Genomic DNA, 21757 nt, shown 5'->3' with positions numbered 1-21757 from the left:
CTGTTCACAAAGATTAAATTAGAGCCTCTGACGTCACTCATAACCTGAAAGAAAGCGGCACATCAGCCCAAACAGCTCACCGTCCTGTCAGCTCACTGCAAAACAATCTGGTTATTTTAGGATTCACGCTCTCATTTATGTCACGTGCCAACGCAGGAAGTAGCGTGCTCTATGTGGGTTAAACTTACCACACTTGTCTTTCCAAAACCTTTCAAACCTCCAGGTGAAGAGCTTCTGCCGGTGAAAGTATTTACAAAACACGTGCTTACATCCCGGGAAAAATATCTCTTTTTAAATATCAGAAATGTATCCATTTGGTTCAGTAACATTTCAAAACAAAGTCTCAAAGAGTCGCGCGCACTGGAAATTAGCCGAGCAGGCCTGGGGGAAGTCGCTAATGCGCATGCTCCGCCCACAGCCATGCCAGGTACGATTTATCCGCTCAGCGCGGGAATGTCTCACAAGACACCTGATTTTACAAACTCCTCATCTACTCGGATCAGATCAGAGCTATCTGACAGTGAAAGGGTTAATCAGAGCTGCGCGAACTCCTGAAGGCTCATAGATATGTAAAAGCTCCACATTATAGTATTAACCTTATCAGTGTTGCTCTGCCCAGATAATGTAGAAAGTAAGACATTTAAAATCTTGTGGATGTAAAAAAAAAGAAGAAGAAGAACAGATTGAGGGTTGGCCGGTGTTTATTCTTTTGTTGTTTTGTGGTAATAAAGTTCTAAAAGCATCAAGTTTGCTGTTTTAAATGTTAAGCAGTCATTTAATAAGGGTTTCAATCATTCTGTCTGCAGTTAGGCTGGTTTTTGAAGGATAACAGAGTGGGTTTTTTTGCAGCACTTTCCTAGAAATAGATAGCCTTTAGTTGAAGGGAGTTTTTACTAAGTGGCATTTCAAAACTTACTCTCCTATAAGTGTTCTAAATTACTAAATGACCCGTCAAAGTAATCCAACCATTTTTTTTACAAATCATAAACATTTTATGAAAGGAGATCTTTTTTCTTCTTTTTTTAAACGGTGTGTACCCATATGATCAAAAACGGTCACATTAAGAGTGAATTAATTCCCAGATTAATTTGCTGTGAGCTAATTCCAGCGCGGCCTTTTAATTCACACTGCAATAACTTGACGTGGTCCAGCTGTGCAGCTGCAGTTAACACGTGGGAGCAGTGGAAAGCCCAGCAGTGTCATCTTACTACTGCTAATTGGTAAGTTTGGCCGCAGATGTCTTCAGCAGACTGATGATTTTAAAGAGCCTGCTGCTACCTACACGCTGTGGACAACCCACGTACAGAAAGAGCTACGTAATCTTCGTGTGTGTGTGTGTGTGTGTGTGTGTGTGTGTGTGTGTGTGTGTGTGTGTGTGTGTGTGTGTGTGTGTGTGTGTGTGTGTGTGTGTGTGTGTGTGTGTGTGTGTGTGTTACAGACAGGCAGCGGAGCATCTCTTCTCTCGCATCAGCATCACGGGGTTTAATCGCACGCGCTCTCCATCGCCGTGGCTGCAGGAGGCGTCTGTCAAACCTGTGGAGCGTCTGTCTGTCTGTCTGTCTGTCTGTCCCCTCTCTGTCTTTGTCCGTCGGTCCGTTTGGGAAGACACACTTACACTCACGTCGGCTTTAGAGTAGCTGCTGGTTGAAGTTTGGAGACAATAAACCGGTTTTACTGCTCCTCGGAGGAATCTCCGCTGTCATCCCGGAAGACTCATCACGTTCACGCCTCAAAGGAAGTTGAAGCAAACAGGTGCGTAAATCACAGCTCTTTTATTTCTTGTCTTTAACCTAAAAATTTAAATTAAAAAAAAAAAAAATCATTTTAGAATATTGGCATCTTTACAATGTTGTCTGACTGCCACATTTCACTCCGATAGATCCGTTTTATCTCCGTTTGTTTCATTTAAAATAGCCTAATAGTAAATCCATTGGTGGTTTCTGAGCCGGACCGTAACCGATTCCTACAGGTGGGATTTTCAGCAGAGCTGCTCGCATCAGCAGCAGCAGCCGACGACAATATGTTGGCTTGTCAGAGAGAAAAGCAGGGCGGTGGCATGGTTCCGGGGCTTTTCATTTACCGACACCATTCGTCCCCCGTGTGCCTTCTCATCGCGCCTGTTTTGATTCCCTCACAGCTGTGTGTGCGCGCAATTTGGGAGCCAATCGAGCAGCCATGGACGCGTTCATGAAGGGTTTCTCTAGAGCCAAGGATGGGGTCGTGGCAGCGGCGGAGAAAACCAAGCAGGGAGTGACTGGAGCGGCCGAGATGACGAAAGATGGGGTTATATTTGTCGGTGGGTTCTGGGAATGCGTTTCATTGATGACCATAAGGGATTTTTTTTTATTTTTTTATGATCTTATCATTATTATTATTATTATTATTATTACTGGAAATTCTGATCACAGTGGGACTAATTGAGCTTCACCTGTATTTTGTTCCAGGTACTAAAACAAAGGATGGCGTCACAACAGGTAATATATTAGTACAAGTCTTCATGCATCTGTTTCATTCCCCTTTCCTTCTTTAAAAAAAAAAAAAAAATCTATATTGTATGACTTTACACGTTTTGTGAATCCAGACTGACTTGTTAACATCTGAGGAAGTTTGTTTTTTTTACTCAGTACATCTTTGACACAAAAGCAAACAGGGGTAATTTAACTGAATCCTCAGGTGGTCAGTGAGAGGTGTACTGAAACTCTGCAGGTGAGTTAAGTGTCATATTTCACCACCAATAACTCAACACAACCCGCCTAACACCTGCCCTCCTCCCCTCCTCCCCCACGGGCTGAGCCTGGCTTTTTCTCATACATAACAAGCAAAGAAGCCGAGGGAGGCCACCTGTTAAGAGGCGTCCAGGGAAACAGCTGTATTGTTGTATATGTTGGCTTCAAGTAAAGCATGTGAGCGTTTTGAAAGCTGGGATTATTATGATTTTTGCGGTTTGTTTCTCTCAGTGGAACCAAGCGATCTACATGAGGTGATCTGATATCCGCTTTCAAGAGGTCCACGTAGGCCAAGATGGTGGCCAAGGAGTAGCTGAGTGTTGATTCATTATCATTTGTTTCATTTAGGCCTGAAATAACTAACATCGTCAAGAAAGGCAAAACAAAACAAAAATAGTAATAATAATTAACATTATTTCATGTAGTGGATATAATGTCCTCAAATAACTTCTCATTGAACCTTTGTTGGGGGTTTGATTTGGGAGTTGCTGGCCTGCAGAGCACTCAAACAAGATTTCAAAACACAATTGGCTCCATTTAACCGAAACGTCACTGAAATGAAAAACCTAACACTCCACAACAGTTACAGAAAACGATAAATGTAAAACCAGATACGGAAAATTACACAACAATGACTTGCTTCAACGGTCGAAGGCGGGGTGAAACCTAAGGAAGTCTGCAGAAGGGTTTGGAATGGAAATGCCTCGAGGCTGTCATGAAGGTGTGTCAGTTATCAAATGACTCCACAGTTGATGATCCTGTTTGGAATAATTGTGTTGGCCAGATCACAAGGGTTAGCACCCTACATAATGAAAGTGCTATTTACAGGGTTATATAGTCCAGATCATTTATAAGCACTCCTACTTTTGGGGGTTTTGCAGCAACAGAAATGGGCATAAATGTATTAGATGCTTTACTTACTTGTGATGATCCTCGTGTTTGAGTTTATGTGATCGCCTTCGTGCAAAACTGGGGAAACCTCATTTCTTGTGTATGTTTATATTTCAAATAGAAGGAACTTTTTTTTGTTTTTTGCTTTTCGATATTTTATAAGTGTTCCTTCATGTAAAAATTAAAACTCTTGACGGAAGGTGAGAGTGGAAGTCTGTAATCAACCCAAATAGAGCTTTTTCACAGCAGACATTTTATCTTGCCGTTGTAGGTTGAGAGTAAGTGACAGCTGGTGGTAATAGTACTTTCTATCACTGACAACTGAAGACTAGTCAGTAAGTGCCACCACTCAGATCACTGTGGCAGCTTTGTTATCCAGTATTGTGGGAGCTGTGTCACCTTGATGTCTTTTTCTATATGCTAATCCTCAAAGGTATTGAGGCTCTATAGAGATACACCCTCCTCAAAATGCCCCCCTCCCCTCTTCTCCTTCCTCCATCCTTACAGTTGCAGGTAGAACTGTGTCTGGAGTGTCTCAGGTGGGTGGAGCGATGGTTACCGGGGTTACCGCTGTGGCCCACAAAACTGTGGAGGGCGCAGGCAATATCGCCGCCGCCACCGGATTGGTCAAAAAGGACCCAGCCAAACAAGTAAGAAAGATACTTACATTTTTTTTTTTTTTTCTAAGAAATCAGTAGACAAACTGATGCAACAAGTCCTCCAACCCAATACGACCACAGAGGTTGTTTGTTTCTACCCTGAAATCTGATCCGCAGGTGTGCTTCCTAAATTAGTGCCTGTGGTTTCAACACAAAAACAACTCGTTAGTGTTAGTTTCACGAATAAAAACACACTCAGAAACGGTAGTTTGCAGCAAAACACATCCTTCTCCTCCATTTCATGTGGCTGCAAGCTATAACTCTTCACAGTTTCAAAATGGCCCCCTGACCTTGAATCATTTTTCATCACTTCTCATATCTGCTGCGTGTCTTTTCTTTTCTGAAATGAAAGCTGTTACATATTGTTAGCTTTCCAGTATTGTTCATCAGTCAGTCTGGCCTTCGTTTGTCAAAGGGGGAGGAGGACGAGGCGAAGGCAGTTTACCGTAGCAAACCATTTACTGCTGAGACACAAGTCAAATATGAAAAATGATTCTCCTTTCGCCTTTTCCGCGGGTTCTCTGATCCTATATTTTGCTGGTATTTTTCTATATCGTTCTCTCTTTCACTTTAGCTTTGGATTTTAATAGCTACTTATGTACAATCTGGCCCACAGCTAATATTTACAACCCCGAGGTCGTGTTTTTGGTGTTTTGATGAGTTTATAAATTTAACATGTGCAGATTTTTAACAAAGCAATTTAAAAAAAAATTGGAATTGGGGAAAGCTTGGCTCATGACATCATTGGCTCATTTGCTTGACTGTTTGTCTTTCCAGGGTTCTCATAATAATCAGGATGAACTTTAAAGACCACTAGTAGTGCTGCAAAGTGAACACTATAGGTGGTCACGGCTGTCACAAGACGCACTTGTGTCAATCACTTCAAGCTCTTCTGCCTTTGATAATTGGTGCCTGCACTGCACAAAAATAGCAACGCGCCAAAAATAAAGTAAACACAGTCAGAAACAATACAAGTACTGAAAAGTTACTCATGAAAGTTATGAATTCATTTCAAAATTATTAATGGGAAGGAAATGTTGCATATGAGGTGCGATTTAAAAGTTGGGTCAGCACCTGATTCACACCTTTTTGGGACCAGTGGTATGGACGCGTTTTCGGTTTCACCGTGGACCTGAAACTGGAGCAGATAGAGCGCATCCAATTTAGTGTCAAGTTTTTGGTGGAACAGAAAGAAGTTGGTGGTGGGGAGTCACGAATGTGTTCTTTGACATTTGAGCGTCATGTTGTGATGTCGGAGAACCCAAAGTGCCGTCACATCACAGTTCGGGTCTTTTGTGCTGAATGTTTTTTTCCTCAGTCTGACCCCGGGGGACAAATTCACAACTCCGCTGATGCCAAAGAAAACCAAGCTTCTTTGGACTCGGACGGCGAGGTGTCCCTCGAGTTTGACACCAAAAAATTCGATGTGCACTCCGTGCTCAAGTCGATATTAAAATCACAAATGCACACTTACCAATGGTCACAAAAACGTGCGTAACACAGGTGCTGATGTTGATCAAGCGACGTCACTCAAGAGCGTTGTAGCTTCCCTCTGCTCCGTGCTGCACTTCCTGCACATCAGGAACCATCTCTGAACTTTTTGAGCGCTCCTCGTATTTAACTGTGTTCGACATCGAGGACACACGCAGCGTGTTTAGCTGAAAAACACTGAATGTGACAAAAATACCATGCAGAGCACCAACGTTTTGACACTTTTTACTTTCCACCAGCTCCAATTAGAGATGAAATTCTTAAGCAGGTGAACTTCAGAGGAGCAGATGGACTTTATGCTCTGCTTTACACAGAAAAACACTCTGTCCTTTATTTGTTGTCAAATCCAAGCAGTCACACTTCCTCGTGCTATTCTATCTCTGGATTAATAAAGGTGTTAATATCGGATGTAGTTCTGAGGGGATGGCTGCATTTGCTTGTAATTACCCTCCTCTCTCTCTCAGCACTGCTGTTGAGTTGCAGGAAATAATAAGCTGATGAAGTATTTCCCAGGGCAGTACAAACACTTCGTCGAAGGTTTGTTGTGATGCTCGATCTCCCGTCCCTTAATTAGTGATGCAACACAGGGGAATCCATAGCAACAATTTATCATGCACACGTTTCTTTAACTTTAATAGGCTGTAATTAGTAGATAAGTAATGCACAAAACGATGAAATACCAACAAAATGATCAAGTTATTTTGCCAGCAGTGGGAACACCTGACACAGCAGTTCCTTCAGCACTTTGTTGCTTGCAAAAAAAAAAACAACAACAACAGGTATTTGAATCGGTTATCAAATCATGGCAAAGCATCCAATCAAATCCTTTCCTCTTTTGAAGCCGTTGTCCTGGTGAGGCAGAGAGATAGGTGACTCTGGTTTTCACCCTGAAGGATAAAATGATCAATATGATCAGTGTCAGTATGAGGACTCCTGACGAGCCAAACTGGCAGGAAGAGGAGACAAACAGATGGACGGCAGACTTGAGTGGAGTGATTGATGAAGAGCGAGTGGACTGACGGACAAGAATAACAGCACAGACTTCAAATATATACATAAATATCCCAGAGAGAGAGATTGACATGCAGACGGCAGTAGATTGTCCTCATTTAACTGTCGTTCCCAGGTGGCGCCGCCATTTAACATCATTAATATTGATTTTATTTAAAAATTGATGGCAGGTTGAGAGTTCATCAGCGATTCTCTCCAATGTCTGACACACACACACACACACACACACACACACACACACACACACACACACACACACACACACACGCACACACACACACACACAAGCACACACAGATCAGCAAACAGATGACGGTGGGATCCTGAGTCCTGATCAATCTCCTCATCTGGTTGCTTCACTAATTCATCCGCTGCCGATGACTCATATCATGACACAGAGATGCCGGGAAGGTGGAAGACAGGGGAAATGACAATGAGACAGAGGCGCAGGCGGCGTGTCGTAGGTAAAAGCGGATGAAAGCAGAGGAGGAGGATGAAAGATAGAAAAGGCTCTCAATCAACACGTGTTACAGCTCAGATCTTTTTAGATAGATGTAATAAAAGATGTCAGCAGGAGGAGATTTCTATGTGAAAATTGCCCTTTAAAAACAGTCTCTGTAGGCGAGGCAGCGCTTTGATCTTGCTTTTTACTTTTTTACAAACTTTGATCTGATCACAGACAGTTTTACGGGCGTAGTCCAAGTGTGTGTGCGCGCTTCACCCGAGCACGCACATCTCTGTGGCTCTGCTACGTGAACAGATGGAGGCTTGATGGGTGGTGTTAAATGCAACAGCAGGAGGAGACGGTGCAATAACTAATTTAAGGTTATGTGAGCCGTCGGCTGGCGCTTCACATGCGCACGCACGCACACGCACGCACGCACACACACACACACTGCACTGTGACCACTCCCCATTAGGGAAGGTCAGTTCAATGACACAGTGTAATCAAGGCATCCTTTCATCTAGACAGGAGAGACATCACCCTCATCCTTCATTAGCACTCGCCTCGTCCCCGTTTTAGCATCCCACTCACTCTGGATGACCACCGATCGTAACGAGTGTTATGAAATGAGCTCAAGTGCCTTTTTTAATGTATGCAGGGACAGAAGCAAGAGTGGGGTCAAGTGTCTGTGTTGTTTAAATTCAAACAAACAAGCGTCCATCATGACTTTTTGTAAAAGGCAGTAACAGACAGACGTGCCTGCACCAACCGGTCCTCCAAATTAAAGAAGCCAGTCGTCATCTACCACCCTTCAAAAGAGCTCATAGAAGTGTGTCAGTAAGATGACGTCGTTGTGATGTCGTCACGCGTGTAATCTTGAACACGCTTCAAATCGCAGCTGCAAAAATAAAGCCATTTTCTGGTCGTACAAAGCTGGCTGTGGTTGAGGTTTGGTTAAGTTTGGTGCAAACAGGAGTTGGTTATTGTTGTTAAAAGTTGCACAAATGCAGGGACAACAAATGGAGCAGGACATTCAAAGTAAAGAAAAAGGTTTTATTCACTAAACGGGAGCTCTGATGCATCAGAAAGCAAAACTGGTCTGAAAACGTGTTTAATTTTTGTCTTATTCCAGGGTGACGACGCCTCAGCGGCGCAGGACATGGCCGAGTCTCCGGTTGACGCCGACCCTGCTGATGCTACAGAGGTAAGACCAAACACACACCTCCCGCTGGGATACTTCTCCGCTAGCTACGAGCTAAGAGTTGTTTTATATGACGGTGAGTTATCTCGTCACCCGAATCCCATTTGATTTGGATAGGAAGAGAAAATCGAGGTAATTTGGTATAAAATGACTCAAAAATAGCATTATCTTTTTTTTTTTTTTTTTTTAACAAAAATGAACTATTAACACGGGGACAGGACTTCCAGGTATGTATGGAGGTATTTTTCACGTCACTTTTCTCTCTTCCTCTCTCAGGACGACACCGACGACTAAACTCCTCGAGAGCTTCTCAGTCAAAGATCAACGACCGAAACATTCCATGTCGCTCTGCCAAGTCCCGTCGTGCCTCGTTTTGGTCCTTCATGGAGTCTGTGCTCAGCGTGTGTGTGTGTGTGTGTGTGTGTGTGTGTGTGTGTGTGTGTGTGTGTGTGTGTGTGTGTGTGTGTGTGTGTGTTGTTACATATGTCTGTACAGTACATGTGTAAATGTTGTAAAGATTGAGAGGAGATGATGATGATGTTGTGTGTGTGTGTGTGTGTGTGTGTGTGTGTGTGTGTGTGTGTGTGTGTGTGTGTGTGTGTGTGTGTGTGTGTGTGTGTGTGTGCCTTTTGCACATCAGTCCTGAAACGGGACCTCAGGTGTGTGTCGTCTGTGACCAGCTGTCATTTTCAGTGACTCCCTCCCACTGAGAAGGTCACCTGCTCACTGTACGTGTGTGTGTGTGTGTGTGTGTGTGTGTGTGTGTGTGTGTGTGTGTGTGTGTGTGTGTGTGTGTGTGTGTGTGTATATATGTTTCCTGTCTAGTCTGTGGCTATGTCAACAACTCAAACATGGAAATATACCACAATCCACAAACACCTAAGTGTCTCTATATAAATGAAGAGTTGACAGTGATGTTTGAAATGGAAACATAATGATAGTCTCTATTTTTGTCTGTGTAATGTCACTGGTTTTTGCGGTGGATTATGAAGTGCTGAGCTATTTGTGCATTCATATTGTATTTTTTAAGTTGTCACTGTTATAATAGATAAATATGATAATGAATGGACTTTTCAAAGCATGTAAACTACTATTCAGCGCTGTGTCATGAATTTACTGGGATTTAAATGTTGAATAAAAATATGTAAAGTGTGGGATCAGTCGTGTTTTTAGAAACCTTCAGAGAAACAGAATTACCTCCTCCGCCAATCGATAAAGTTAGTTTCCATCCACATCTGTGCACACACTCATCACGTGTTCACATGATTGGCTCATGAAACTGATTGACAGTAGAAACTGTCAAATATGGATATTGATGCACAGAAATTCTGAAATGTGGATACGTCACACGCATCTTTAATCCTGACATCACAGAGGATCTATACAACGGTCATGATGTCACACACAGCGTTATGGTGCCGCAGTAAAGTTGACCTTTGACCTTTTGGACATAAAATGTTACCCTATTCCACATTTGTGCGAGATGTTGTCATAATTAGTGCACGTTATGGCCACAAACGTGTCCGGCGAGGTCACAGTGACCTTTGACGGGACGGACGGAGACACAATGGGTCCCTATGATGAGTAATGGTGTGGTTATTAATTTAATAATATAACAAACCCAACAAAATACAGAAACTTATTTTCTCGTCAAATAATAATAAAAAAAACAACCACATGCCTCTCAATCATCGACTGCACCAATTATCAAATTAGGTGTTGATGAATTTTTAGTTGATCAACTAATTGATTAATCAAATTATTCCTGCAGCTTTAGTCATCTTCACCCTCTAATTATTATAACATGCACCAATAACCGGCTGCTGTTTTTGGGGATTTCAGTATCTTTAAAAGATTTTTAGCAAAATAGGGTTTTATTATCAGACGGTGTCATTTTGCTACATTTTAATCATAAAATAATCTGTATTTGGCCACGTGGTTTAAGAGGAGTGATAATCTTGCCTGTAGCCATGCAGCAAAACTCAAAAATAACAATAAAACATATTGTCCTTGACGACATGCTGCATCCGGCTGCAGGCGTTACAGCGTGTGAAGAAAGACGAGACAGACATGAACTTCTGAAGGTCCGTCCTTGTAATCAACAGCTTCAGTATTTCCTGTTTTTTTTCCTCCGAAAAAGAATTCTGCTCAATTAACGCAAAGACCAGCGAGTCCTGCAAGTACATCACCGCCTGTACTGTGGTGCTTGTTGCTCATGACCTACAGCTGCAGCACTATATTACACCGTACTCAAGAAGATGTAGTAAAACATGAGAGATCCATGCACAAGTACACAAAAATAACTGGCTTACACGAAGTGGTGGCTGTCAGACGGAAAACAAAAGTGAGTCATTTCTATCTCTTCTTTCCGCCTGCTTTTCTTCCTAATGAACCCTGAAGTTTCATGAATCAAAAAGTTTGTTTTTTCATCCACACTTGTTATCGAACATACCTGTCATCAGTCGTTCCCTTGCAGGCCCAAAGAGGCGGGCGACTTGATGTTGTTGTTGTTGTTGTTGTTCATCATGACTCCTGCTGAGGGGTCTGTGACAACAACACAAGCTTCTGCTTTATTATCCCAGCCCAGCTGCAGCTTTAGTTTTATGTGTAGTGATATTTCAATAGTGGTCTGCAACCTACCTAAATAATAAAACCCATCCTGTGATTCAAAGATTATGAGATGCAGGATTTTTTTAAATTTTTTTTTAGCTGGGACAGTCACAGTGCTCATGGGAAATCAGAAAATTCTAAAAGAAATAAGTAGAACTCTGAAAATAGGCTTAGAAACACTGTGCATGACATCCAGAGTCTGGTAAAGCACATAGTGCTTTAATACAGGTGAAAGTGCATAAAAAGTGGCGTTGCACAAGAGCCTGAAAACCCTGTTGTATTAAATAGCTGTTTAACATGGTAAACATGGTTAAACATGGTTTAACATGGTAAACACGCAGACGTGATGTTATAATGAGACTCTTGGGAGCTTTTGAAGCCGTTATACCAGCAAAGGTCGTCAGCCTTTCACTGTCGGGAGCCTTCATCACTCTCTACTGTTGCTGTTTTCAGGAGATCCTTTATGCACATTGAAAACAACAGGGTTAGATGAACCTTGACCTTACTTTACTGTCTAAATATGTGCAACATTGACCGGACATACGACACCATAAAGATGAGGTTATTTATTTTTCCTGTATTTTATCACATAATGAAAGAAAGAAAAGAAAATATTCGCTGCTTTGTTGACTGACACTTCCAACAACAGTATCCCATCGTCACATCAAACACCTACATTGTAATATTTGATAACTTGGTGTGCAATCATGACAGCAAATTGTCAAACGGTTTAAAATGTGTCCAGCAAGGAGGTTGAGTGATAAAAAAAAAAATAATTGTACAAATTCCACAATTTTCCACCTCGTAGACGTTATCCAGAGCTCAACATGAGAAGTCCACTTGAAAAGGAAGAGATGATGAAGAGGACCGGTGGTTTCACTTCCTCTTCCTCCTCTTCAGGGCTTTCCACTCTCCCTCCTGAGTGGCCAAGCTGCCGAAGAGCTCTTTCACTTTCCTCTTTCTCTCGGCATCCCTGAAACACACGATGTGTATAAGTTACAGTCTTTTACAAATAGAAGTAGAAAAACGTTTTGGTTCCCCTCTTTTAGGTTTCATCCGTACCTGCTCATGACCTCGTTGAGCTTCTCTCTGGCCAGGAAGCACGAGTCCTTCCTGATCTCCCTCAGAGCGCCCTTAAACTCCTTCTTGTACTTGTGCTTCAATCGCTCCTTCTCTCTCTCCTCTCTGGTGCAGCCACGCTTCTTCCCATAGTCCAACCTGGTCAATAAAAAAAAATAATAAAGAGGCAAACGAGATATTAAAAACACAAGCAAATACACATGTTTACCATCAACTTATTAAATAACGCAAGACTGATTAGGTCTGAATGAACAAGTCCTGGTTGTGCTTACACTTCAACAATCTTTGGTGTGAACAGCTTCAGTGGAATCGGCTTCTTCTTCTCAAAAACTATCCGACTGTGTGTCACAGGAGCGCTGCTGATGGTCTCCAGGATCTCGCTGCGAAGCTCCTGCAACACAAACAACAAACAACAGACAACATGATGCCACGAAAGAGGAAGATACAAAGACAGAGAAAGCCAGAGACGCAGCTCGCTGTGTGAAACCGATCCGCCACTCACCTGCAGAGGCTCCGCAAGTGTTTGGGTGGAAAGATGTTTGGAAAGAAGCGTCCTGATTGGCTGGAAGATGTGCGTGAAGGAGGTGAGTTCTTTGTAGAGCTGGCAGCATCTCTTCACCAGGTCGAGGCAGGTGGACAAACAATTCAACCTGTGAAGAGAGAAGACTTCAGCTTTTAGGATTTACTGTTTTGTCACATGGTAACGAGCCTCGCGACCTCTGACCTCTCAGTTCTCAGCAGATGAGACTTCACATGCACCAAAGGACAGATTACCATCTCGATCCTCTCCACATGCCGCATGTAACTTCTGTCTGTCCGCTGATGCAGGACCGTATGATGGAGTATTAGTGCCACAATATAGGAGGGTTATGCAAAATAAGTTTATTTTTTATTTTGAGAATAAGGTGGAAATGTCAAAAAGTTTTGCTCACAGGTGTAAAACCATCAATTGACTGAAAGCTTCGACCTGCCTGAGGAGCTTAATTAAAGGTCAGCGGACCAACAAATTCATTAAGATTCATCTTCTGGGGACCACGAAAGTCTTAAAATTGAATTTCAATCCAGTGCAACAACGCAGTTTGCAGCAGCGGCGTTTTTTTTTTTTGTTTTTTTTACATCTCACGCATCCATCTTGTAGAATTAGTCACATGTAGGGCAGAGAAGGCACACAACACTACGAGACAGAAAACTACTACGGACTCGACTGTATCTGCATCTACAGCAACTGTCCTTCATTATTACTGCACGTCCTCATCTTCACACATTTGGAGCCCCTTTAGCCTCCGTGCGGTGGACCCTCACTCAGCCCCGCCTGCTTCATCACCCTGCTGGTAATTACCACGGCGACTACACTCCTCACACACAGCTGCTGCTGCTACTAATGTGCTGGCGTCACTGGACGGCCTGCAGGAAGGCAGAAATTAGAATATGACTCGGCACCCGTGTTTGAGGAGCAGGACTCGCGATAGCAGGGATTTAAAGATGATTGCATTTCGGGTAAATCAAGAGTCAATATGAAATAAAATGCTGAAAAACAAGCGCTGCTTTCTGGTGAGTACACTGGATATATTGGTGCATTTTATTTTCTTAAATTATTACAGGTAAATAATGACTTTTTATATGTCTATAATAAAATTGGGGGAATAAGTTCATTCTTTGTGACTCACAGGTTTATTTTCCATTTTTAAACAAAGACAGTAATTGGAATTTGATGAATTCTTTCTAACATATCTGCATTTGAGTGTTTGGTTACGAGTATTAATTTTAGTTGAGTACAAATCAAATTTAAAAAAAAGTATTTTCCTCACTAACTGTGCACCATCGCGGTCCGCTGAAGCCCGTTCGCGAGCTTCGCTTTGTGCCCACACACCAGCTGCTGTGTGAAACCACGCTGGCGACTCATCAGAATCACACGAGTGGAGGCTTCAGCTCCGAGCCGCTCAGCGAGTGCAGGTAAACACAGTATGATGGCCTGTCAGAGGCTTTCATATCCGTACAGCGGGCTCCACAATAACAATGCAAGTCGTACTGTACATTTCTGTAATATGCTCCAAAGCAGCTGGTTACAGGAGAGAACTGTTTGAGTGCATGTTGTTGTTTTTGTTTTTGTTTTTTTGTCTTCGTAGAAAAAATAATATATGAGGTTGTCTTTTTTTTTTTTCTTTCTTATAAAGTGTAACCAGTCTCATTTCATCTCTCGTGGTCGTACTCTGGTCAGAACTGAACACGAGAAGCTGCGTGAAGGAGAAGACGAGAGATTTTCTCACACTTCGGCTCCCTCTCCGTCCTCCAACTGTGCCGCACAACAACAGCGTCTTATATAACTTGTATAAAAAGTCAAATAATAGTAAATAATTCTGTGGTATTGAAGTTTAAACCAGCTTCTTTGCATTCAGTTCAGGTGTGCTCCGCCCCTCCCCCTCCTACCTGTGGTCGTCTCTGTCAAGGTCACTCTCCAGTTCCAGATGTTGGGTAGCGGACAGCGGCAGGCTTTTCTTGCTCCAGCTGCTGTGGGACTCGGAGGCCGACAACACCAGCAGATCACTGTGCTTCCCCGACCGCCTGAACGGCGGCACCACGGCGTAACCTGCGGCGCAAAGTCAAGGTGAGTCGGTTCTGTTTCACACCGCATCAGTGCTGAAACCGAAACACGCACAAGGGACTTGTGGAGAATCATTTTAAAGAAGGAGAGTGACGCTACCTAAAGAGGTTTTGTCCTGCACCGCCAGGTGCAGCGTTCCCGCCAGGAAGTTGATGAGTTCGGGCAGGAAGCGCTTTGAAAAGGAGACGTACTCCACCGCCAGACAGCAGAGCACTAACCCCGAGGTTAGGTCCTGTAATGATCTCACTGGACACTAGAAATGTACAAAACACAGACACACAGATATAAACATAATATTATGGAGGCATTTGTACTAAAAAGCTGAACATCCATTCTTCTATTTACTGACACTGAGGCAAAATCTGAATAACTTCAACTGGCCCTTCATAAATAAAATAAATAATCAGAATAAAGAATACGGGAAAAAAATGTAAAAAGATGGTGAAGCGCCTCCAGAAGCCAACAGTGGTAGTAGGACGGCAGAAACAAAGGTCATAACAGAACAACAACTGCTCTGATCAACACCAACATAAAGGAAAACATGGAAGGCGGTTTGCACCTTGGTGAGAGCCTGGCTGATGTAAAGCAGCGCTGGAGTTGTGACTCGGTGTCTGAAGTCGGAGGTAGGAAACAGCAGCGCCGTCACCTTCAGGTAGATGAGCTAAAAACACAACAATTATTTACATGAAGAAGAACACGTGGGGCGATGAGAGGCGACATCCCATTGAAATCCCATTTAATGTCTCCTGCAGTTCTATAGTTTCAGTTTGACTTAAAATCATGTCGGACGGACCAGATGAGGATGATGAAATATATAATTTAGTATCATGAAGCCCGCTGACTGAATCAAGTGACATTTAAAACCTCTAAAGATCTCTTGATGTTTGAACATGTTTGCTTACCATGTCTAGCGTGGGGAAAGCAGCATGACCTTTGACCTCAACCACTTCCTCCATGCTATGAGCAGCATCTCCGAGGACGCCCTGCATGGCCTTACAGGCCGCTTCTGGAAACATCTGGCACAGAGCGTGCAACTCACTACAGAGAGGGAGAGGGATGATGGAGCACAGATGAAGGAGAGCGTTTAGTTTCCAGGATTAAATGTTTGAATTCTTACGTAAACTTGAGAAAGAAAAGCACTTGTGTACTCACGGTATGAGCTTATCGATGGCGGTGAGTTCAGGTGGACTCCTGGTGGCCACTTCGCCGACGTACTCCAACAGGAAGCCAAACAGTTTCTGAGACAAACGGAGATGACAGTGACACACCGAGAAGAAGCCACCACACTAATCTAGAGAAATGTGTCCTCTGTGTTGTACCTGCAGTTTGAGCTTATTGCCCACAGCCAAACTGGGGTGGTTGCTCTTCTGAGTTCTGGCCACAATGAGGCGCTGGTTGTTGGGGGTGTGACCCTGGAGCAGATGTTTGAGGTCGCTGTAGCTCTCGGGGGCTACAGGAGGAAGAAAAACAGATTCAAAAAACACAATCAAAAAACACAATCAGTGCTTTTCTCATCTTAAAAAACCTCCAACATTTCTAGTTTATGTAAAAAATAATAAATCACAGCATCCTGCTTCTTTAAAATCGATTTAATCACACGTGTAGTTACCAGTGAATGTGTATGGCAGCTCTGCTTTGGCTGCCTCCTGCTGGGCCTTCAGCTCCTCTTTGGTGAGACTCTTCTTCGGTTTGGCATCGGTCTCTTCTTCCTCCCGTTTTGTCTCCTCACTCTCGCTTTCTTGCTCAGAGTCCAAGTCCGAGTGGCCATCTTCTTCTTCTTCTTCCTCCTCCTCTTCTTCACTGTTCCCCTCCTCCTCCTCCTCCTCTTCCTCCTCTTCATTATCTTCATCTCCTTCTTCCCCCTCTGCATCTGATTCCTCTTCCTCATCACTCCCTCCCTCCTCTTCATCCTTATCTTCCTCCAACTCCTCCTCAATGTTCCATTTTCCATCCTATACGTAGGAAGACAACACATTAACATTAAAAAAACAAAAAACATTGGCATATGATTGTCTATTCTTCCAATGATATGCCAATGCTGTAGCTTGAAATTAAAAATAAACTGTTCTTCAGCTCCGCGTCGTCTCCTACCTGATAGGAAAGCGTCTTCTTGTCGAGTTTATCCAGGATGAAGCCGTCGTTGAGGTCATCGGCCGACATGTAGACCTGACTCCGTGTGCTGTCCCCGACTTCTTCTCCCATCATCCTCCTCAGCCGGTCAGCCTGGAGAACGCACAGAGAAAAGAAATCTATCACACGCAGCATTAAAACATCTGATTAAAAATCAAGGTCAGTGACAATTACAGCAAAAAACTGAGTTTGTTTATGCACTAGTCAATTTTTACATTTTGTTTTTTCAGTTTACTTATCTTGCATAACATGTCTTTCAGATGAGTGGAAAGAAATATCCATAAAATAAACATTTAGGTGGATATTTTAATACATTTTATGTTTTTGTGTCTGTAGATTTCTCCTAAATTCTTTAAAATGAGCAAATCTAAAATGTTTTTTTAAATTAGGCTGCGAATGAAATATGAACAAACCTGCCTGGTGTGTGTGTGTGTGTGTGTGTGTGTGTGTGTGTGTGTGTGTGTGTGTGTGTGTGTGTGTGTGTGTGTGTGTGTGTGTGTGTGTGTGTGTGTGTGTGTGTGTGTGTGTGTGTGTGTGTGTGTGTGACTGAAAAATTCATTCAGAGAAAATCCAAATCCAAAATAATTCTATCTTATTACAAGTAGTATAAGTTTCATTGTTAAATCTGTTATTTAACATTTTCACCCTGTTCACCTGCAGTTTCTTGCCTTAAATAAAAATGCACAACGACTTGAGGGAGGTTCCTCCACTGTTTCTGTACCTCCAACTTCTGCAGCTTCTCCCGCTCCTCTCTGGCGAGCTCCTCCGGGGTTTTCAGCTTCTCCGAGGGCTGAGCCTTCATCTCAAAGCCGAGCTCTCTGACCATCATGTCATATTCTTCCAGCTGGAACGCACGAAGAAGAAGCTTGAGATCAGAGGAATATCAGAGGAGCAACAACGCTTTTGCAGTTTGATGGCTGAAACCCTACTTTGGGTTTCTCCTCCGGTATGTCGTCGCGTTCAGCTTTGGGCGTCTTTTTCACCATCAGAGCCTGAATGCTCCTCCACTCCTGATCCAGCTTCTCCGTCAGCTCCTGGGCCTCCTCCTTCTGCACCTGTCGTTCCCTCTGAGCACAAATACAAACATCAGTCAACCGCTAAAACGTCACTGCAATCAATAGTCAGTAAAAAATGTTTAATTACTAAATGAAGTACAAACAAGAGTCAACTTGGACAAACATCCTGACAAATGAGGTGCTTTCATCACCTTCTCCTGCTTGGACTTCTGGATGAGCTCTTCGATGAGCTCCTGCCTGGACTTGGCCCGCTGCCTCCCTTCCTCGTCCTGCTCCCCCCCCGATCCCTTCTTCCTAAGGAGGCCCCCTCCTCCTCCGAAGTGGGAGGCAGTCAGCTCAGCTAGGTGAGAAAGAAAAATATTGTCACTTATACCTGCCAGTTCTGTCGTCTGATAAAAACATTTAAAAAAAGAAAAATCACCTAAAAAGAAACTCAGAAAAAGGATTTTGCTCTACGAGCATCATTTACTTATTCAGGAATTATTCCTTTACTTTGTTACACACACACACACACACACACACACACACACACACACACACACACACACACACACACAGATTACACATTTACTGTTGTTGTTGTTAAATGGATTCATGTAAAAAATACTGATATTTCTCAGACCACAGTAAATTCACCTGAAGGAGCACATAACATCAGAAACAGTGACTACTCCTGCATATTTCTACGATTATAAATTTGTTTCATGTCGTTCAGGGCAAAGAGGATCAAGGTTTCACATAAATATGTTCCCGTTACGTCCAGACTCACCCGACAGAAGACCCTTCTCCTCTGACTCATCGTCGCTGTTCCCTACGTCGTTGAATTTCTCCATTTCCGCCAGCGACTGGCCGTAATGAGTCAGTTCCTCGTCCTCGTTCAGGTTGTACAAATCCTTCTTATCGTGGGCACGCTGAAAACAACAACATGAAATAAAAGAAGCTGAGGGTTTAATGTGTACGTACATAACCCCATGTTTAGTCACAGACATAAACATCGTGATAACATTTGCCTTTATTTGCTTTTATTAGAATTATTACTTATTGTCACATCTGGATATTGAGGAGAATAAAAAAAGGTACTTTATCCATAATAATCTCAAGCTGATAAAAAAAAAAAAAAAAAGGGGCATGAGGAAGAAATATTACAAAATATGTGGTTATATCTGTCCGCTCTGATTATTTTATGCTTCTCTAAACGGCGTTTCAGGACCTGACGTCCTCTCAGGTGATCAGAAATGCATCATCACGTCGCTGACCTGTCTCTCCATCGCAAACCTCTGCAGGATTTTGTCTTCTGGCGCCATGTTGGTGTCGTACTCTCCGAATCGCCTGTCGATGAACTTGTTGGACTTGTTCTTCTGTTTGTATTCCTTCAGGAGGGTTTCTTTTCTCTGCAGATTGAAAAAAAGAAGAAGCAAGAATTGGTTCTGATTTACATCCACTCCCTCTTCTCTGAACATGCACACAGAAATCTCCAACACCTACCTTTTAAAGTTTAAAGTTTTAGTTAAAGTTCCATACACACAAGCAAAACAAATTTAAAATCATAAATTAGAAGCAAACTGCAGTTCAGAAGAAGATTCAACTTTTGTCCAGCTTGTGTTTGGATCGGTTCACGGTTCCCTCTGTTCCTACAAACCTCTCGGTCACTCCTGCAGAAAATCCCTCTCGCAGCGTGACGCTGTGATCACCAGGCGTCACAGCAGAGTGTTGAATCGATGGCGAGTTGTGACCAAAGACTGCGAGATACGGCGCCACGACAGTAGATTTTTTTTATCCTTTCATTTCATCCGAATACAGAATCTTATATCATTTATTCAAGAGTCTGCCTTCTTTTTCTATATTCTGTCGTATTCCCATTTTATGTTATTCACCCCCTACGACTTTAATTTGCAGTTCTTTGGGTGTTTGGTCTAAAAAAAAAAAAACTAACAAAAAGGGGTTTTCTGTTTCTTAAACATCCTCTGGAGTTTGCAGAAACTTATAAAGACTTACATATTTATTCACAGTATTTTTAAGTGTTAAAACAAGCTCCTTCATCTGTTAAGAGGTTAAAGGACCCATAAGACACTGCTGATCAACTTTTATAAAGTATAACTTGATGGCAGTGAATTTTTTAGGGAGTAATTAAAGACTTTAAACACTCCGATGATAATTTAGTGCAAAAAAACAATTTGCAACACCGACGGACGTCTCGACCAATTGTCAGATTTGTTAAATCAACAGGAAAACTCCACAGTATCAACACACAGACGGCCTTTGACGGCAGAAATAAACCGTTTTGACAAGTCAGTATTTATCTTTGTTGCATGTGTTAACTTCTGCGACAGTTAAAAGAATAAACTATTAAATGGTTGGTACTTAAATGTGCTCCTCGATATCCTTTTTTTTTTTAAATTGTGACACAGGGAAGACGAAGAAAACCATAATGTCAAGACCACTCAGTTTGATTAATGAAAAATAATAATACATTATATTGGATGTGAAGAAACAGGAACACACTCTCACCTTATTGTTGGCTTTGGATCGAGAAACACCAGGCAGACCCACATCGTGTTTGCTCTTCCTCCCCAGAACCTCAAACTTCTTCCTGTTGATTTTCACCTCGAAGGGGTTGTTCTTGATCTCAGTGGAGGTCTTGGCTTTGCGGACTTTGTCTGCAAGGCTCCTCTTCTTCGGTGTCTTCCCCATCTAAAATGAATAAAGATGAATTCACATCAACCCTTCTGCATCTGTTCCAGCTCTATATATTTATATATATTTATATCCCGTCATAGCCATAAAGTTGTGTTTCTGACTACTGCTACAGGTTTTTAACGCATGTTGGACTGTAACATAAAAAAAAACACATGAAATTAAAGAGGAAACTTCGATTCTGTGACGAGCGAAAAAAACAAAAGCTGAAGCAACTTTAGCTTCCTTGTAAACAAACGAATGAACATGTTGTTGTTGTTTTGTTTTTTTTACCTTTTAGCTGCAGTCAGGAGTTGAATTATTAAATCCAGTCGGAGCACAACATGGAAACACAAACGCTCTGGCAACTCTGAATTTAATAAATAACTTCAAATTGTTTGATATCCACGTTGCTTCACCGGCATCCCATTTTCCAGCGTGAGCAGCCCCGAGGTCAAAGTTGAAATAATACAAGTCACTTCCGGTGCAATGGTCCCTGCAGCGCCTCTAGCGACGTAAAGTGGAAGTGCGCCCTAAAAAAAAAAAAAAAATTCAAACTGCAGGCAGTGATATGCGGGCAAGCTGCACCCGGGAGCTCCCGCCTGCAGTTTAATTTTTTTTTTTTATCGATCTCGTTCCTTATTATTATTTAACCATGAACCAACCGTGAACCATGCGGAGATCGAAACCAGTTACTTCTCACTGTGAGGCCACTGCTCTAACCACTGCACCACTGTCATACTACAGCATGTCCTCCGAAATATGATTAACAAAAAATAAAAATTCAAATATGAAAATATGTTATAAATCACACTGGGATTTTGGGGCATAAAGTTTGTGGTAGTTTGGACAGAAATCCCCCCAAAATTTAAAGACTTCTGTTAAGGTGAACTTTTTGTTTTGTATTGTTGTTGAAGTTGGTTTAGTATTATTGTGAAACCTGAGGGAACAGTGTGGCTTACCCTTTGAGGGATTCACCATGAACCATGAGTGTTACCTTGGCGGGGCTCAAACCCGTGTCTTCATGAGGCCGGCTGCGAGGCGGCATTATAGACTGCTGGACTATCTTCGGTGCCAGAGGACAAACTGCCAACAGTCAACAGATAAAAGACTACTTCACCAAGGTTGCTATCAATGGTTCAGATTCCAGCTCGGCCTGTTGATGGTGATTCAACTTTTAGTGAAGTTGAAACGTTTGGAGAAATTGAAAAAAGTTTTGCAT

The 21757-nt window shown here is 42.5% G+C and overlaps 2 protein-coding genes and 1 long non-coding RNA gene across 4 annotated transcripts; 2 read left to right on the top strand and 1 right to left on the bottom strand.

The window, feature by feature from the left end:
* The first annotated feature begins 1432 nt into the window (after positions 1-1432).
* On the top strand, positions 1433-9578 carry LOC138628021 (alpha-synuclein-like). The gene is made up of 6 exons (XM_069710746.1): positions 1433-1752; positions 2138-2296; positions 2445-2474; positions 4125-4267; positions 8356-8427; positions 8701-9578. The coding sequence occupies exons 2-6, from the start codon at positions 2176-2178 to the stop codon at positions 8716-8718; spliced, it is 384 nt and encodes a 127-aa protein (XP_069566847.1). The 5' UTR covers positions 1433-1752; positions 2138-2175; the 3' UTR covers positions 8719-9578.
* Positions 9579-11585: 2007 nt separating this feature from the next.
* On the bottom strand, positions 11586-20979 carry nop14 (NOP14 nucleolar protein homolog (yeast)). Of its 2 annotated transcripts, XM_069710808.1 has the most exons (19): positions 20830-20979; positions 20371-20553; positions 19119-19253; positions 18632-18773; positions 18054-18202; positions 17776-17913; positions 17568-17690; positions 16808-16939; positions 16326-16668; positions 16036-16166; positions 15869-15954; positions 15619-15754; positions 15276-15377; positions 14816-14969; positions 14542-14701; positions 12617-12764; positions 12387-12505; positions 12097-12252; positions 11586-12007 (listed from the first exon to the last, which is right to left on the bottom strand). In XM_069710808.1, the coding sequence occupies exons 2-19, from the start codon at positions 20551-20553 to the stop codon at positions 11911-11913; spliced, it is 2634 nt and encodes an 877-aa protein (XP_069566909.1). In that variant the 5' UTR covers positions 20830-20979; the 3' UTR covers positions 11586-11910. The 2 variants fall into 2 exon arrangements, with proteins under 2 accessions (XP_069566909.1, XP_069566913.1); XM_069710812.1 differs by lacking the exons at positions 20371-20553; positions 20830-20979 and adding an exon at positions 19348-19545.
* LOC138628057 (uncharacterized) lies at positions 16916-18708 on the top strand. Its single transcript, XR_011311441.1, has 3 exons — positions 16916-17005; positions 17691-18206; positions 18626-18708. It is a non-coding gene; the product is annotated as an uncharacterized lncRNA (long non-coding RNA).
* Positions 20980-21757: the final 778 nt, after the last annotated feature.

Source organism: Brachyistius frenatus, unplaced genomic scaffold (assembly GCF_029030835.1).
Source record: "Brachyistius frenatus isolate BFR_SWC_R1_liver_20210118 unplaced genomic scaffold, ASM2903083v1 Contig_94, whole genome shotgun sequence".
NCBI lineage: Eukaryota > Metazoa > Chordata > Actinopteri > Embiotocidae > Brachyistius > Brachyistius frenatus.
This window is presented reverse-complemented; position numbering and strand designations above follow the sequence as displayed.

Bases quoted from the DNA above. Each gene is read 5' to 3' on its own strand.
- nop14 (XM_069710808.1), bottom strand. From the start codon at position 20,553: ATGGGGAAGACACCGAAGAAGAGGAGCCTTGCAGACAAAGTCCGCAAA. The intron at 17,914-18,053 runs GTGATGAAAGCA...ATTTGTGCTCAG, and splicing joins AGAAGTCCAAGCAGGAGAAG to AGGGAACGACAGGTGCAGAA. The intron at 16,167-16,325 runs GTAACTACACGT...TTCCTCCTGTAG, and splicing joins GCTGCCATACACATTCACTG to CCCCCGAGAGCTACAGCGAC.
- LOC138628021 (XM_069710746.1), top strand. From the start codon at position 2,176: ATGGACGCGTTCATGAAGGGTTTCTCTAGAGCCAAGGATGGGGTCGTG. The intron at 2,475-4,124 runs GTAATATATTAG...CCATCCTTACAG, and splicing joins AAAGGATGGCGTCACAACAG to TTGCAGGTAGAACTGTGTCT. The intron at 4,268-8,355 runs GTAAGAAAGATA...GTCTTATTCCAG, and splicing joins AAAAGGACCCAGCCAAACAA to GGTGACGACGCCTCAGCGGC.